Below are 15,825 nucleotides of genomic sequence, written 5' to 3' on the forward strand. Positions count from 1 at the left end.
TCAAAAAATTCTTAAATCAAAAAGGATTTTCTAGACAAGTAAAAATTATTGTCTTGTTTTCGGAAAAAACAAGTAAAAATTAAGTGCGTTTTGCTTGAAACATGCAAAATAATCTGCAAATGGGGTAAGAAAAATAATCTTGTTTTCTGTTTGAAATAAGATTTTTTTTTTCTTACCCCATTTGCAGATTATTTTGCTTGTTCTATGCAAAAACTCACTTAATTTTGACTTGTTTTTTTTTCTGAAAACAAGACAATAATTTTTTACTTGTCTAGAAAATCCTTTTTGATTGAAGAACTCTAAGTAAGAAAAGCATTTTTTGCAGTGTAGAAGTGTCCAAACTGGTAAAATGTCATATTTTGGGTGTTTTACATTAGTTAAAGACATTTCAGTGTTTAAAAAAACTTGTGTTTGACCATGCAAAACCTATATCTGCAATGCTAGATTGGCATGAAAAGAGCCCTGCATCCTCACATCTCTGATCTTCTGGTCTGTAGATGCAACTTGGTTCCTCTTTTAATGTGCAACTATGGGATTTTCACCTGTTTTATTGTCCCTCAGATGAATATCCAATCAGCACATGATTTGAAGTCTCTTAAAGAGCATACTTGGTTTCTTACCAGACTCTTTTCAGCTTCTAACTCAAAGAACTCCACTGAAATGCATCCCATTAATCATTAAAAGCTTGTGTTAGCAAAAGTGAGAAAATGCAGATCAATGCAGCGGAACAGAGAACTGCACCAGTGGTCTGTGCAACAACAACAACTTGGATAAATCCCGATATTTATCTTGATTTTGATATTTGAGCTCAAATGCACTCATCAAATTCTCTCAAGATCAAATCATTGATTTTATAGCTCAATATTCTGTAACATTCTTTCAATTTATGACAACTATTGACTCGTTTGGTTGCTTTTATTTATCTTAAGGGGTTTTAGGAGAAACGGCAATCACTAAATTTACACTACCCTCCTGCCTTGTTAAAAATCTTTTACTAAATTATGTATTTTCAGTAAAGAGACCAGCCTTTTAAGAACTGCTTATAAATCTTTGAATTTAATCTTTTTGTCAACTAGTTTCCATTAGTTAGCACATGTTTTGTTTTTCTTTTTTTGAGCTGACTGATCTTGCACTCTTAAAAATAAAGGTGCTTTAAAAGGTTCTTCACAGCAATGCCATAGAAGAACTATTTTTGGTTCCACAAAGATCCATCTCTTTCTTACCTTTTTATAATCTGAAGAACAGTCTTTCACCACAAATAATCTTATGTGAAACAGAAAGGTTCTTCAGATGTTAAATGTTCTTTATGGAACTATTTAAACAAAAAAAGGTTCTTCTATAACATTGCAAAGCACCTTTATTTTTAAGAGTGTGGCTCCTTTGATTTGAGCTCATGCAAAAGCATTATTTGTGAATCATTTTAGCAATAATCAGCCAAAAACTGATATTAATGAAGCCAATCAACCAGTTCCAGATACAAAAGAAATAAAAAACCTGTGCTTAAAAAGAAAACAAGTTGACAGAAAGATCAGTATTTGCTGATAATATAAGAAGAAATGTATAAGCAATGTAGGCGAGTCACTTTTGACTAAGTGTAACAATTTTGAGGGGAAAAAATCACAAAAAATAAAAAAACGAAAGTCAGTACGTTGTACTTTAATGCAAAAATATTAACTAGCATTTTCAAGGAAAAAGAAAATGCTCACTGGGTCAAAATGACCAGAACACAACATGTGGCCTACATTATTCCAATTACAAATGTTGAGCTGAAATTAAATCCTTCAGCATGGTTTGACCTTTAAGACTCATGACAAGATGAATTACTCTGGTGCCACCATGCGTTCAATGCACTCAGACACCAACAGGCTACTATATAATGCTAATGGATAGAATATTTCAATGTCAGTTTGATTAAAGAATAATAAATTAGAATGCAAATAACAGGCAGGATCAGATGTAATTTTGTAAATGCAAACATCAGTATGACTGTTGCTCAGAATGATCTAAACAGCGTTTGTGATGCAGAAATGAATTTAAAAAAAATTGCAGTGCATTTCTATAGGCACTGAATGTTCAAAACATAATTATGAGATTTGTCTTGGATTATACAAAACATATTTTCAAATGCACGTAAGAAAGAAACTAAAAAACTATGTTATTCAATCCTGAAAATACTCTTTGTGTTTGTGCCAAGAGTGAACTGTCTCTCTGTGTTAATTTCCCAATTATAAGAACCAAGTTTGGAAGAAAAAAAAGAGTTTGGCACATCAGATCAAAGGCCGTTCGGAGGGATAAAAGGTTTGGCATTCAACAAAAAGGTTACTGGTGATGTGTTTAAACATTTGCCTAGAAAAGTATTTTGAGAGATATTTTGAGAATAAAGTTGAAATTACGAGAGTAAAGTCGAAATACTACGAGAATAAAGTCGAAATACTACGAGAATAAAGTCAAAATACTACGGGAGTAAAGTCGAAATACTACGAGAATAAAGTCAAAATACTACGAGAATAAAGTCGAAATACTACGAGAATAAAGTCAAAATACTACGAGAGTAAAGTCGAAATACTACGGGAATAAAGTCAAAATACTACGGGAGTAAAGTCGAAATACTACGAGAGTAAAGTCGAAATACTACGAGAGTAAAGTCGACATACTACGAGAGTAAAGTCGACATACTACGAGAGTAAAGTCGAAATACTACGAGAGTAAAGTCGAAATACTACGAGAGTAAAGTCGAAATACTACGAGAATAAAGTCAAAATACTACGAGAGTAAAGTCGAAATACTACGAGAGTAAAGTCGAAATACTACGAGAGTAAAGTCGAAATACTACGAGAGTAAAGTCGAAATACTACGAGAGTAAAGTCGAAATACTACGAGAATAAAGTCAAAATACTACGAGAGTAAAGTCAAAATACTACGAGAGTAAAGTCGAAATACTACGAGAGTAAAGTCGAAATACTACGAGAATAAAGTCGACATACTACGAGAGTAAAGTCGACATACTACGAGAGTAAAGTCGACATACTACGAGAGTAAAGTCGAAATACTACGAGAATAAAGTCGAAATACTACGAGAGTAAAGTCGAAATACTACGAGAGTAAAGTCGAAATACTACGAGAGTAAAGTCGACATACTACGAGAATAAAGTCAAAATACTACGAGAATAAAGTCAAAATACTACGGGAGTAAAGTCGAAATACTACGAGAATAAAGTCAAAATACTACGAGAGTAAAGTCGAAATACTACGAGAGTAAAGTCGAAATACTACGAGAGTAAAGTCGACATACTACGAGAATAAAGTCAAAATACTACGAGAGTAAAGTCGAAATACTACGAGAGTAAAGTCGACATACTACGAGAATAAAGTCAAAATACTACGGGAGTAAAGTCGAAATACTACGAGAATAAAGTCAAAATACTACGAGAATAAAGTCGAAATACTACGAGAATAAAGTCGAAATACTACGAGAGTAAAGTCGAAATACTACGGGAATAAAGTCAAAATACTACGGGAGTAAAGTCGAAATACTACGAGAGTAAAGTCAAAATACTACGAGAGTAAAGTCGACATACTACGAGAGTAAAGTCGACATACTACGAGAGTAAAGTCGAAATACTACGAGAGTAAAGTCGAAATACTACGAGAGTAAAGTCGAAATACTACGAGAATAAAGTCGAAATACTACGAGAGTAAAGTCGAAATACTACGAGAGTAAAGTCGAAATACTACGAGAATAAAGTCGACATACTACGAGAGTAAAGTCGACATACTACGAGAGTAAAGTCGACATACTACGAGAGTAAAGTCGACATACTACGAGAGTAAAGTCGAAATACTACGAGAGTAAAGTCGAAATACTACGAGAGTAAAGTCGACATACTACGAGAATAAAGTCGACATACTACGAGAATAAAGTCGACATACTACGAGAGTAAAGTCGAAATACTACGAGAGTAAAGTCGAAATACTACGAGAGTAAAGTCGACATACTACGAGAATAAAGTCGACATACTACGAGAATAAAGTCGACATACTACGAGAATAAAGTCGACATACTACGAGAATAAAGTCGACATACTACGAGAATAAAGTCGACATACTACGAGAATAAAGTCGACATACTACGAGAATAAAGTCGACATACTACGAGAGTAAAGTCGAAATACTACGAGAGTAAAGTCGACATACTACGAGAATAAAGTCGACATACTACGAGAGTAAAGTCGAAATACTACGAGAGTAAAGTCGACATACTACGAGAATAAAGTCGACATACTACGAGAATAAAGTCGACATACTACGAGAGTAAAGTCGACATACTACGAGAATAAAGTCGACATACTACGAGAGTAAAGTCGAAATACTACGAGAGTAAAGTCGACATACTACGAGAATAAAGTCGACATACTACGAGAATAAAGTCGACATACTACGAGAGTAAAGTCGAAATACTACGAGAGTAAAGTCGACATACTACGAGAATAAAGTCGACATACTACGAGAATAAAGTCGACATACTACGAGAATAAAGTCGACATACTACGAGAATAAAGTCGACATACTACGAGAATAAAGTCGACATACTACGAAAGTAAAGTCGAAATACTACGAGAGTAAAGTCGACATACTACGAGAGTAAAGTCGACATACTACGAGAATAAAGTCGACATACTACGAGAATAAAGTCGACATACTACGAGAATAAAGTCGACATACTACGAGAATAAAGTCGACATACTACGAGAATAAAGTCGACATACTACGAGAGTAAAGTCGAAATACTACGAGAATAAAGTCGAAATACTACGAGAATAAAGTCGAAATACTACGAGAGTAAAGTCGAAATACTACGAGAATAAAGTCGACATACTACGAGTGTAAAGTCGAAATACTACGAGAATAAAGTCGAAATACTACGAGAGTAAAGTCGAAATACTACGAGAATAAAGTCGACATACTACGAGAATAAAGTCGACATACTACGAGAGTAAAGTCGAAATACTACGAGAATAAAGTCGAAATACTACGAGAATAAAGTCGAAATACTACGAGAGTAAAGTCGAAATACTACGAGAATAAAGTCGACATACTACGAGTGTAAAGTCGAAATACTACGAGAATAAAGTCGAAATACTACGAGAGTAAAGTCGAAATACTACGAGAATAAAGTCGACATACTACGAGAATAAAGTCGAAATACTACGAGAGTAAAGTCGAAATACTACGAGTGTAAAGTCGAAATACTACGAGAATAAAGTCGAAATACTACGAGAATAAAGTCGAAATACTACGAGAATAAAGTCGAAATACTACGAGAATAAAGTCGAAATACTACGAGAATAAAGTCGAAATACTACGAGAATAAAGTCGAAATACTACGAGAATAAAGTCGAAATACTACGAGAATAAAGTCGAAATACTACGAGAATAAAGTCAAAATACTACGAGAATAAAGTCGAAATACTACGAGAATAAAGTCGAAATACTACGAGAATAAAGTCAAAATACTACGAGAATAAAGTCGAAATACTACGAGAATAAAGTCAAAATACTACGAGAATAAAGTCGAAATACTACGAGAATAAAGTCAAAATACTACGAGAGTAAAGTCGAAATACTACGAGAATAAAGTCGACATACTACAAGAATAAAGTCGAAATACTACGAGAATAAAGTCGACATACTACGAGAATAAAGTCAAAATATTTTAACAATGAGAATAAAGTCGAAATATCAAAATTACAAGAATAAAGTAAAAATTACAAGAATAAAGTAAAAATTACAAGAATAAAGTCAAGATATTTTGAGAATAAAGTTGAAATACTACGAGAATAAAGTTGAAATACTACGAGAATAAAGTCGAAAAACTACGAGGTAAAGTGGAAATACTATGAGAATAAAGTCAAAATATTTTAACAATGAGAATAAAGTCGAAATATCAAAATTACAAGAATAAAGTAAAAATTACAAGAATAAAGTAAAAATTACAAGAATAAAGTCAAGATATTTTGAGAATAAAGTTGAAACTACGAGAATAAGGTGGAAATACTACGAGAAAAAAAATGCAATGAAATAAAACTTAAATATTTTTTTTGGGAAAAACAACAATTCAAAGCAGTATTAATATCACACATAAACACTCATCTGATAATAATGAAAATAAAACAGAAGTCAAAAATATGCTTAATTAAGATCATTTTAATTTTATATATATATATAAATTCCTCTGTATTAGAAATACAACTGTTTTCTATTTCATGTAATTATTATTTCAATCTGTCATAAATCGATAATTTACAGTATTTACACATTGTACAATAACCCGTTTCATTCGAAACAATATTAAAATAAATGTTCACAAAAGATATTTAATTCTCTTTAAACTTTAACAGCATTTCCAGGGAGTCCTTTACGACTCCAAACATTTGTAAAGCCATTTTCTTCTAATTATTTAGTGCAAATGATCTTTCACTCTTTAACAAAAGTATGATTGCGATGTTACCGAAACGCATCGGCGGCTTCCGGCGTGTTTTTGTTTCCGATGCAATTATGAGAAAAACACAATCAGTGCAAAACAACTCCACAGTCTGTCTGTTCTGAGCTCAGAAATCCAGTGAGGACCAACAGAGGGTCTGCATGAACGGGAAAGGAATGGACTGTGACTCTGTGAACTAAGAAAGTTATAAAACACACAACGAACCAACGATGATATTTACTGAAAATACTGAACACAACACTGAACCTCAGTTTAACTCTCAAAACCTGCTGAGAATATCATGTTTCACCCTAAATGACCATTTGTTTTCATTTTTATGACAATTAAACACATTTTCCTCAATTCTGAGTAGCTTATTAAAATGTGAAAAAAAAAATAATACAGTAGTGAAAACCGTCCTGTTTGGACAGAATTATTTTGCTTTTAATTAAACTCAGTATAAATTAAATACTATTGCATCACAGTAACAAGAATCAGGTTCAAAATGTGTTCAATTGTCAAGAAAATCTAAATGGTCTTTAAAATAGGCTTCATTTTGCTTATGAAAAATATATCAGCTTTGTTCATTTTAGGGTGGAATATGATCTTGAGAGGCTTTGATGTGAACGTAAACACGTGACTCGTCTGATATAATTTGTCTGAAGGTCTGCGCCGGTTCTGGGACGTCCGGTTACAGCTGCTATACGACTGTCCCGCTGGGAGAGTTGGCTGGGTTTTGGGACGACAACAAGCCCTAAAAGGAAAAAAGATGACAAATGAGTTATTTTGAAAGAAGTTAATACATTTATTCATCAGTAAAAGTGACATTTATAATGTTCCAAAAGATTCTAATTTCAAATAAATGCTGTTCTTTTGAACTTTCTATCATCTGTGAATCTTGAAAAATAAAATGCATCGTGGTTTTCACACAAATATTAAGAGCTTTAAACATTTGTAATAATCGAAAATGTTTCTTGAGGAGCAAATCAGTATATTAGAATGATTTCTAAAAAAATCATGTGATACTAAAGACGAGTAATGATGCTGAAAATTCACATTTGACCACAGAAAACCATAGAAAACATCTGTTTTAAATCACAAAACTATTTCAGATTTTTTAACTGTGTCAACTTAGTACAAAAGCATCAACACTAGCAAAAGTATAATAGCCTTTCCTAAGTGTTTTCACCTGGTTGAGTTCCAAACCTTTCAGTTCAGTGATCAGAAGTTCATTTGGCAAAAACAAAACCTGGCATCATGGCCAGAATGTTCACAGTTGAGTGCAGCGTTGCCTTAAAACTAAAACACACACTAGAAACTGATTCTTGCTCACCGATGGATCCTCTGGAGTGAATGGGTGCCGTCAGAATTGAAGGCTGATAAAAACATCACAATAATCCACAAGTAATCCACACCACTCCAGTCCATCAATTAACATCTTGAGAAGACAAAAGCTGAAACAAATCCATCATTAAGATGTTTTTGACTAAAATACAAGTCCATAATCCACAATAATGCTTCCTGATTAGCTAGCACTGTTTACAAGCCAAAACAGCTGTAAACAAATATGTGGCTGGATTTTGATGTGAGAGACAACTAGAGATGGAGCTCAAGATGTTAACTGATGGACTGGAGTGGTGTGGGTTACTTGTGGATTATTGGGATGTTTTTATCAGCTGTTTGGACTCCTATTCTGACGGCACCCATTCACTGCAGAGGATCCATTGGTGAGCGAGTGATGGAATAACATTTCTTTTGCTATTAAATGTCATCTTTTCATATCAGTAGTGATCCAAGATTAGGATGAGTTTGTTTGTTCATCAGATTTGTAGAAATGTGTGATTCCATCACTGTCTCGCCAATGGATCCTCTGGAGTGAATGGGTGCCGTCAGAATGAGAGTCCAAACAGCTGATAAAACAATAACAGTAATCCACAAGTAATCCGCTGAATCAAATCCATCAAGACATTTTTAATTAAAATACGAGTCTATAATCCATAATAACGCTTCCTCCAGTGAAAAAGTCCATCTCCTGTTGTTTCTCACATCAAAACCTAGCCACAAGTTTTTTTAAGAGCTTTTCTGGCTTGTAAACGCTGCTTGATCTGTGCAGATTTCATTGGATTACAGACTTGTATTTGAGTTAAAAACAAAATAAAATAAAAATAAGGCCTAAAATAAAATGCAGAGGGGAGCGTCGGCGGTTGTTAAAGAGAAAACCGATTTTCATTCAAACAAATCAGCATAAAACTACACATTCGAGTTAATCAATAAAATTGATTTATCGCCCAGCCCTAATCTTAATGCTGGATTTGTTTCAGCTTTTGTCTTCTCAAGATGTTAACTGATGGACTGGAGTGGTGTGGATTACTTGTGGATTATTGTGATGTTTTTATCAGCTGTTTGGACTCTCATTCTGACGGCACCCATTCACTGCAGAGGTGAGCAAGTGATGGAACGACACATTTCTACAAATCTGAGGAATGAACAAACTCTTCCTAATCTTGGATGGGGTCCAAAATGATTCCAACAAAAATAGAAATTTGCCCATTTTTTACTCACCCTCAAGCCATCCTAAGTGTATATGATTTCCTTCTTCGAGACAAATCCAATCAGAGTTATATATATATATAGGAAGTTTGCTGCCGTAACATGGCCGAAGCAGGCACAGTAATATCACGCAGCACATCGCAGCACAATGTGACCAACAGCATGAACAGCGATCGTCCCTCGTTGGAAGTTATCCAGCTGGGAACTAATTTCAGGCGCTGCGTGATATTACTGCGCCTGCTTCGGCCATATTACGGCAGCAAACTTCCTTGACTATTACACCAGAATGGGAGTGTAGTTCCTAAACGTATCAGCCTAGAAAATCACACCTTTACATTTTCCGCCGGTCTTAGTAAACGATATAACTGCAGAAGAGTCAAGTTTTAAATAGGACAAATATGGAAACTCGTTGGTCATTTTTGAACGAGATGCTATTGGTCTAATAGGATTCAATGATCTATGCTAAGCTATGCTAAAAGTGATACCGCCAGAACAGGAGAACGGCTGAATGGATTTCCAAACGGTAAAAATCAACTTATTAACTCGGGGGGAGTTGGAGAATGAGCCTATTTCCAAAAAAAAAGTGGAGTGTTCCTTTAACAAATCGATGCGTTAAGAAAAATATCCATATTTAAAACATAATAATCACCTTTCTCCAGTTAGATTTAGAAGCAGACGTTTACGTTTTAAATGTGGATATATGGATACAAAAATGCATCAACTGGATGAACTTTATTGGACTTGTTTTGACCTGTTGAACAGAAACACCTGCCTATTGCCATGATAAAGCTTGGAAGAGCCAGGATATTTTTTAATATACTCCCGATTGGATTCGTCTGAGAGAAGGAAGTCATATACACCTGGGATGGCTTGAGGGTGAGTAAATAATGGGCTAATTTTCATTTTTGGGTGAAGTAACCCTTTAATAATACCACACATCTAGGAGTCGCTACTCGCCACTTTTCCAGGTCGTGCCCAGGTGCAAACGAAACCCTCCTGGCAGGCCGTGACCAGACAGTCCTGGAGAAAGATCAACACGGTGAGTCTCTCGTGGGCGATTTTCTTACAAACCAGCGGCTCCAGCAAGGGTATCTCCTCCATGCGCGGACACGAGCTCGTTCCCATCATCTTAGCGGCGTCCGCTTTGGCCGTCCGTGTGCCGATGAGCTGGTTGAGCTTGTCGCTGCTCTTGTTGCTGATGTAGCTGATGCTATGATTGCGTTTGTGGTCCTTCTCCTGATGCCGCTCCTTCCTCGTTTCGTGCAAAGCTAACGTTGCGAATTTGCTGACGCCGGTCGCGATCAAAGCGCCGTCCGCGATGCCGGGTTTGTGGCTGTTTGGGCTGTTCCCTGACGAGTGCGGCAAACTATTCGACCGCGGTAAAGGAGAGTTCGACGGAGTCGCGCCGTTGTTTCCGTTAGCGCTGGTTTCCCCGCTCATGGCGTTCGTATGAGTCCTCGTCCTGGATAACGGAAACAGGACGTCTTCTGTAAGGTCCCATAGGCATAACTGAGTGTCTTGACCGACCGAGCCAAATCTGTAGGTCACGCTAACGCCGCGTCCGTCCGTAGAGTTTCGTTTGGATAGTCTAGACTGCGAGCTATTCGCTCGTTCACGGCTTCCGTTGAATTGCACTTGGTCTTGAAAGTCTTCGTCGCTTCCGCTAAACTCCGCCGGCGCTTCGTTGTCTTGAACGCTGGTGATGCACTGATCAAACGCAACCACGCTCACCCACGACTTGTGCCCTCGTCCTCGGGCGACGACCCTCGAGTCGGAAAACGACCACACCGTCACTAAGTCGTCTTCTCCGCCGGTCACGACGTAGCGTCCGTCCGGGCTCCAGCAAACGCACAGGAGTCCGCCGAAATAGCTCTTCATGGTGCCGTGCAGCTCTGCCGAGTCGAAGCAGAAGACCCGCAGGAAGCCGTCCTGTCCGGCGCAGGCGAGGAACTTCCCGTCGGGAGAGAAAGCGAACTCGTTGACCGCGCCCTCGCCCACCGTCCAGCGGAGGAGAGGGTTGCGAGCCGATTTGCTCTTGCAGGTGTGAACGACGTAGCTCTCGCCCTGCTTTAGGAGCTGGTAATGCGGTGGAGTCGTTCCGCAGGTGTGCTCCACGTTGTACAGGTACAAGCAACCGCTGGCGTGAGACACCAGGAATAAGTGCTCTGAACCAGGGACCCACTTTAAACAAGTCACCGGAGACTTGTCAATTAGTCTCTGTTGGAACAGAAACATAAAAAGAGAGATGGAATTACAAATGATGCAAAAAATTGTTGCAAAAACTGCTAAAATAGGTTTAACCCTCTGAGTCAAACTTGGCTCCTTCGCGTTCAAAAGTGACTGAAGCCTTAAAAAGTAACTTTTTTTTTTTTTTTTATTCAGGAAAATCAATGAAATACTTATTAATTTTATTTTATTTTTTAATGGTCATAAAAAAATTTTTTTTTATTTTTTTTATGCAAAATAGAATTTATTAATAATTTTTAATTTATTTAAAATTTTAAAAGTTTTTTTTTTAATAGTAAGACAATACAATTCAGCAAAATAAAATAAATGTTGAGATAAATATTTAAATAATCTATACAACCTATTCAAAAAATAGATAAATAATTTAAAAAAATCTTAAAGGTCCTAACATTTTATTTTTCTAATATAAAATATAATTGATTGATTTATTTATTTATTCCAATCATTTATTCATTCAATTTTAAATTAAATTGTTGTTGAAAAAATATAGTACAAATTTACTATTTTTTATCAATTTAAATTTTAACTTATTTATTTTATTTTTTCTTCATTTAACAATTTATTTCTCGAAAAAAAAAAAAAATATTAGATTACATTACACACACACTATTTTTTAATTTATGCAAAGACAATACAATTAGTTTTCTTACTGTTGTGCATAGCTCAGATCACTGACTTCACAAAATAATTAAATGTGTATTTGCAGAAGATGATAAAAAATATTATTTTATTTTTTTCAAGTTATTAAAAAACAATTAAATTTTTCATATGTAATATGTAATATTTAATTCAGAAACCTGAAGATCTGATCTTGTCCAGATCACCGACTTAACAACTGGGTTAAATCTGTTCAGGTTAAATCACAAACAAAGAAATTGCTAGAATGGAGTTCAGGACTCACATCTTCATTAAACAGTTTGCTGGTTTCCTTTTTGATGGGGTCAATGAGCTGTACTTGCCCTGCAGAAAAGCCCACCAGCAGCGAGACGCTCTCCGCCGTAGCCGTCAGCGCATTGGAGTCGTGACACGTGGGAAGCGTTCCCTTATATATCCGCTTGTCTACGGGTTTGCTCAAATCAGCAGCCTGGTCAAATTAGAAATAAGCAATTAAACATCATATGCATGACCTTAGGTTAAGAAAAGCAATGAAATATCTGAGTTTCACAGTAAATGCACAAAGTATATTCTGAATAAATGATGCAATAAACACAAATTACTGAATTACATCACTCAGGACACCTTGCAACATAATGCAACAGGTTATCCAACCAAAACCTCATGCATTTGCCAAAATCTGCCTAAAATAACAGAGTGCATTGGCTATTTTGGATGCATTTAGGTTGCATTTAAATACATTATTTGCAAATGATGCTGTAAACATAAATGACTGAATTATATCACTTATGACTCCTTGCAACATAATGCAACAGGTTACATGCCCTAAACCTCCTGTATATGCAAAAATCTGTCTAAAATAACAGAGTGCATTGGATATTGTGGATGCACAACTCAAAAGTTTACATTCAACAGCCTTTTAAAGATAACGCAACAAGTAAAAATGCATGCATATCTATGGATGTGTGCAAAAATCAGTGAATGTCCACTATATTCTAGGATACATTAGCATATAAACTGAAATTTAAGCTGGATTTAAATAACATTACAACATAATGCAAATGTTACCCCCCCCCCCCCCCTCCCCTAACCATTACACATAAACCTCAATGCATAGTATATTTTACATACATTATTTGCAAATGATGCTGTAAACTTAAGTTATGCAACAGGTTACATACCCCCAAACTTCATGCATATGTCCAAATCTGCCTAAAATAACAGACTGCATTTGATATTTTGGATGCACAACTCAAAAGTTTACATCCAACAGCCTTTTCAAGATAATGCAACAGGTAACCCTCCCCAAAACTCATGCATAGCAATGGGTCAGTAACTGCTCATTATATTCTAGAATGCATTAGCATATAAACTTAACTTTAAGCTGAATTTACATAAAGTTACCACATAATGCAAACACTACCCACCAAAACCTTATTCATAAACCCTAATGCACAGTATATTTTAGGTTGCATTTAAATAAATTATTTGCAAATGATGCTATAAACATAAATTGTACAACAGGTTACATACCCCAAACCTCATGCATATGCCCAAATCTGCCTAAAATAATACAGTGCATTGGATATTTTGGATGCACAACTCAAAAGTTTACATTCAACAGCCTTTTCAAGATAATGCAACAGGTAATGCACACAAAAACTCATGCATAACTATGTATCTGTGCAAAAATCAGTGACTGTACATTATATTCTAGGTTGCATTAGCATAAACTGAACTTTAAGATACATTTACATAAAGTTACAACATAATGCAAACATTACCCACCTAAGCCTTATTCATAAACCTTAATGCACAGTATATTTTAGGTTGCATTTACAAGCATTATTTGCAAATGGTGCCGTAAAGATAAGTTATGCAACAGGTTCCATACCCCAAAAACCATGCAAATGCCAAAATCTGTGCATAGGATATTTTGGATGCACAACTCAAAAGTTTACTTAACTTTAAGCTGAATTTACCACATAATGCTAAAATTTCCGACCTAAACCTGACGCATAAACCCTAATGCACAGTATATTTTAGGTTGCATTTAAATAAATTATTTGCAAATGATGCTATAAACATAAATTGTACAACAGGTTACATACCCCAAACCTCATGCATATGCCCAAATCTGCCTAAAATAATACAGTGCATTGGATATTTTGGATGCACAACTCAAAAGTTTACATTCAACAGCCTTTTCAAGATAATGCAACAGGTAATGCACACAAAAACTCATGCATAACTATGTATCTGTGCAAAAATCAGTGACTGTACATTATATTCTAGGTTGCATTAGCATAAACTGAACTTTAAGATACATTTACATAAAGTTACAACATAATGCAAACATTACCCACCTAAGCCTTATTCATAAACCTTAATGCACAGTATATTTTAGGTTGCATTTACAAGCATTATTTGCAAATGGTGCCGTAAAGATAAGTTATGCAACAGGTTCCATACCCCAAAAACCATGCAAATGCCAAAATCTGTGCATAGGATATTTTGGATGCACAACTCAAAAGTTTACTTAACTTTAAGCTGAATTTACCACATAATGCTAAAATTTCCGACCTAAACCTGACGCATAAACCCTAATGCACAGTATATTTTAGGTTGCATTTAAATAAATTATTTACAAATGATGCAGTAAACATAAATTATTAAATTACGTAACTCAGGACCCTTTGCAACATAATGCAACAGGTTACCCACCCAAAACCTCATGCATAACTCCTCAAACAGCATACAAACTAAGTTCTGGATTGCAACTGTATTGCAAACTGTATTTACACTATTTTATAACATTATGCAACAGGTTTCGCAGTTTAACCGCATGCATAACTCTCGCTTTTAACGCAATCAGTAATTGCACAGTGTGTTTTCGGTTGCATTAACATAGCAACTTGAGTTGTAAACATTATTTACAAACATTAGACAGTCGAAAGCTCTTGTTGGCCAGTGCACACTGATTATTGCAGATGCATGTGTCGGATTTATTACTATAAACTTATTTAAAGCTGATGAAAGAGTCCCAGCAGCTGTCATGCCGTTACCTTCCTGACGCCTTTATAAATGTAAAAGTAAAGCTCCCGGCCCACATTGAAACAGATTCTCTCGCCGTTACCGGACTGGTCGTTCACGTTGACGAACGAGACTTTCACCGGGTTCGAGCCCTGTGAATTGAACGGCACCCGGTTCGGCCGGCTGTACTCGGAGTTCGGCAGGAGTTTGTAGACGCCCTCCCGTGTGGTAAATTGAGTTTTAATTTCGTTCGCCTCCTTCCCACCTCCCTCCGCCGCCATCTTCGACATTAGTATTCATTCCGCTTGGCGCACGAGCATGCGCGCGGCCCTCCTCCTCCTCTGCGAGAGCGTGCGAGACGGACAGCTCTGCGCGTTCACGCAGGACAGGTGAGGGGTAAGGTCGTGGTATATATTTATTTACAAATACATTCTTGAAAATATGTTTTAAAAAAATTGATACATTTTTTAAAGCATTTAAAAAATATATGTGCCCAGATTAATTTATTTTACATGTAGAAAACACACCTAATTTTTAAAAAATATATTAACGTAAATATATTTTCTACAAATTTATTTATTTACAAATATATTTTTAAAAATGTATTTTAAAAACATAAATACATTTTTAAAAGCATTTAAAACATACATTTGGCTAGATTTATTTATTTATGTTGCATGTAGAAAACGCAGATAAAATATGTTTTAAAAATATATTAACGTCAAAATATTTTCTACTAATGTATTTATTTGTAAATATATTTTTAAAAATATATTTTAAAAACATAAAAACATTTTTAAAAGCATTTTATGTATATATATTAACGTAAATATATTTTGAAGATGCATTGAAAATATATGAAAATATATTTTAAAAACATAAAAATAAATTTTTAAAAG

The 15,825-nt window shown here is 35.4% G+C and overlaps 1 protein-coding gene across 2 annotated transcripts; it reads right to left on the reverse strand.

The window, feature by feature from the left end:
• Positions 1–7,181: 7,181 nt before the first annotated feature.
• Positions 7,182–15,207, reverse strand: wdr20b (WD repeat domain 20b). Of its 2 annotated transcripts, XM_073816584.1 has the most exons (3): positions 14,959–15,207; positions 12,180–12,362; positions 7,182–7,235 (listed from the first exon to the last, which is right to left on the reverse strand). In XM_073816584.1, the coding sequence occupies exons 1-3, from the start codon at positions 15,205–15,207 to the stop codon at positions 7,182–7,184; spliced, it is 486 nt and encodes a 161-aa protein (XP_073672685.1). The 2 variants fall into 2 exon arrangements, with proteins under 2 accessions (XP_073672685.1, XP_073672686.1); XM_073816585.1 differs by lacking the exon at positions 12,180–12,362.
• Between the last annotated feature and the right edge of the window lie 618 nt (positions 15,208–15,825).

This window comes from Garra rufa, chromosome 13 (assembly GCF_049309525.1).
Source record: "Garra rufa chromosome 13, GarRuf1.0, whole genome shotgun sequence".
In the NCBI taxonomy this organism is placed as follows: domain Eukaryota; kingdom Metazoa; phylum Chordata; class Actinopteri; order Cypriniformes; family Cyprinidae; genus Garra; species Garra rufa.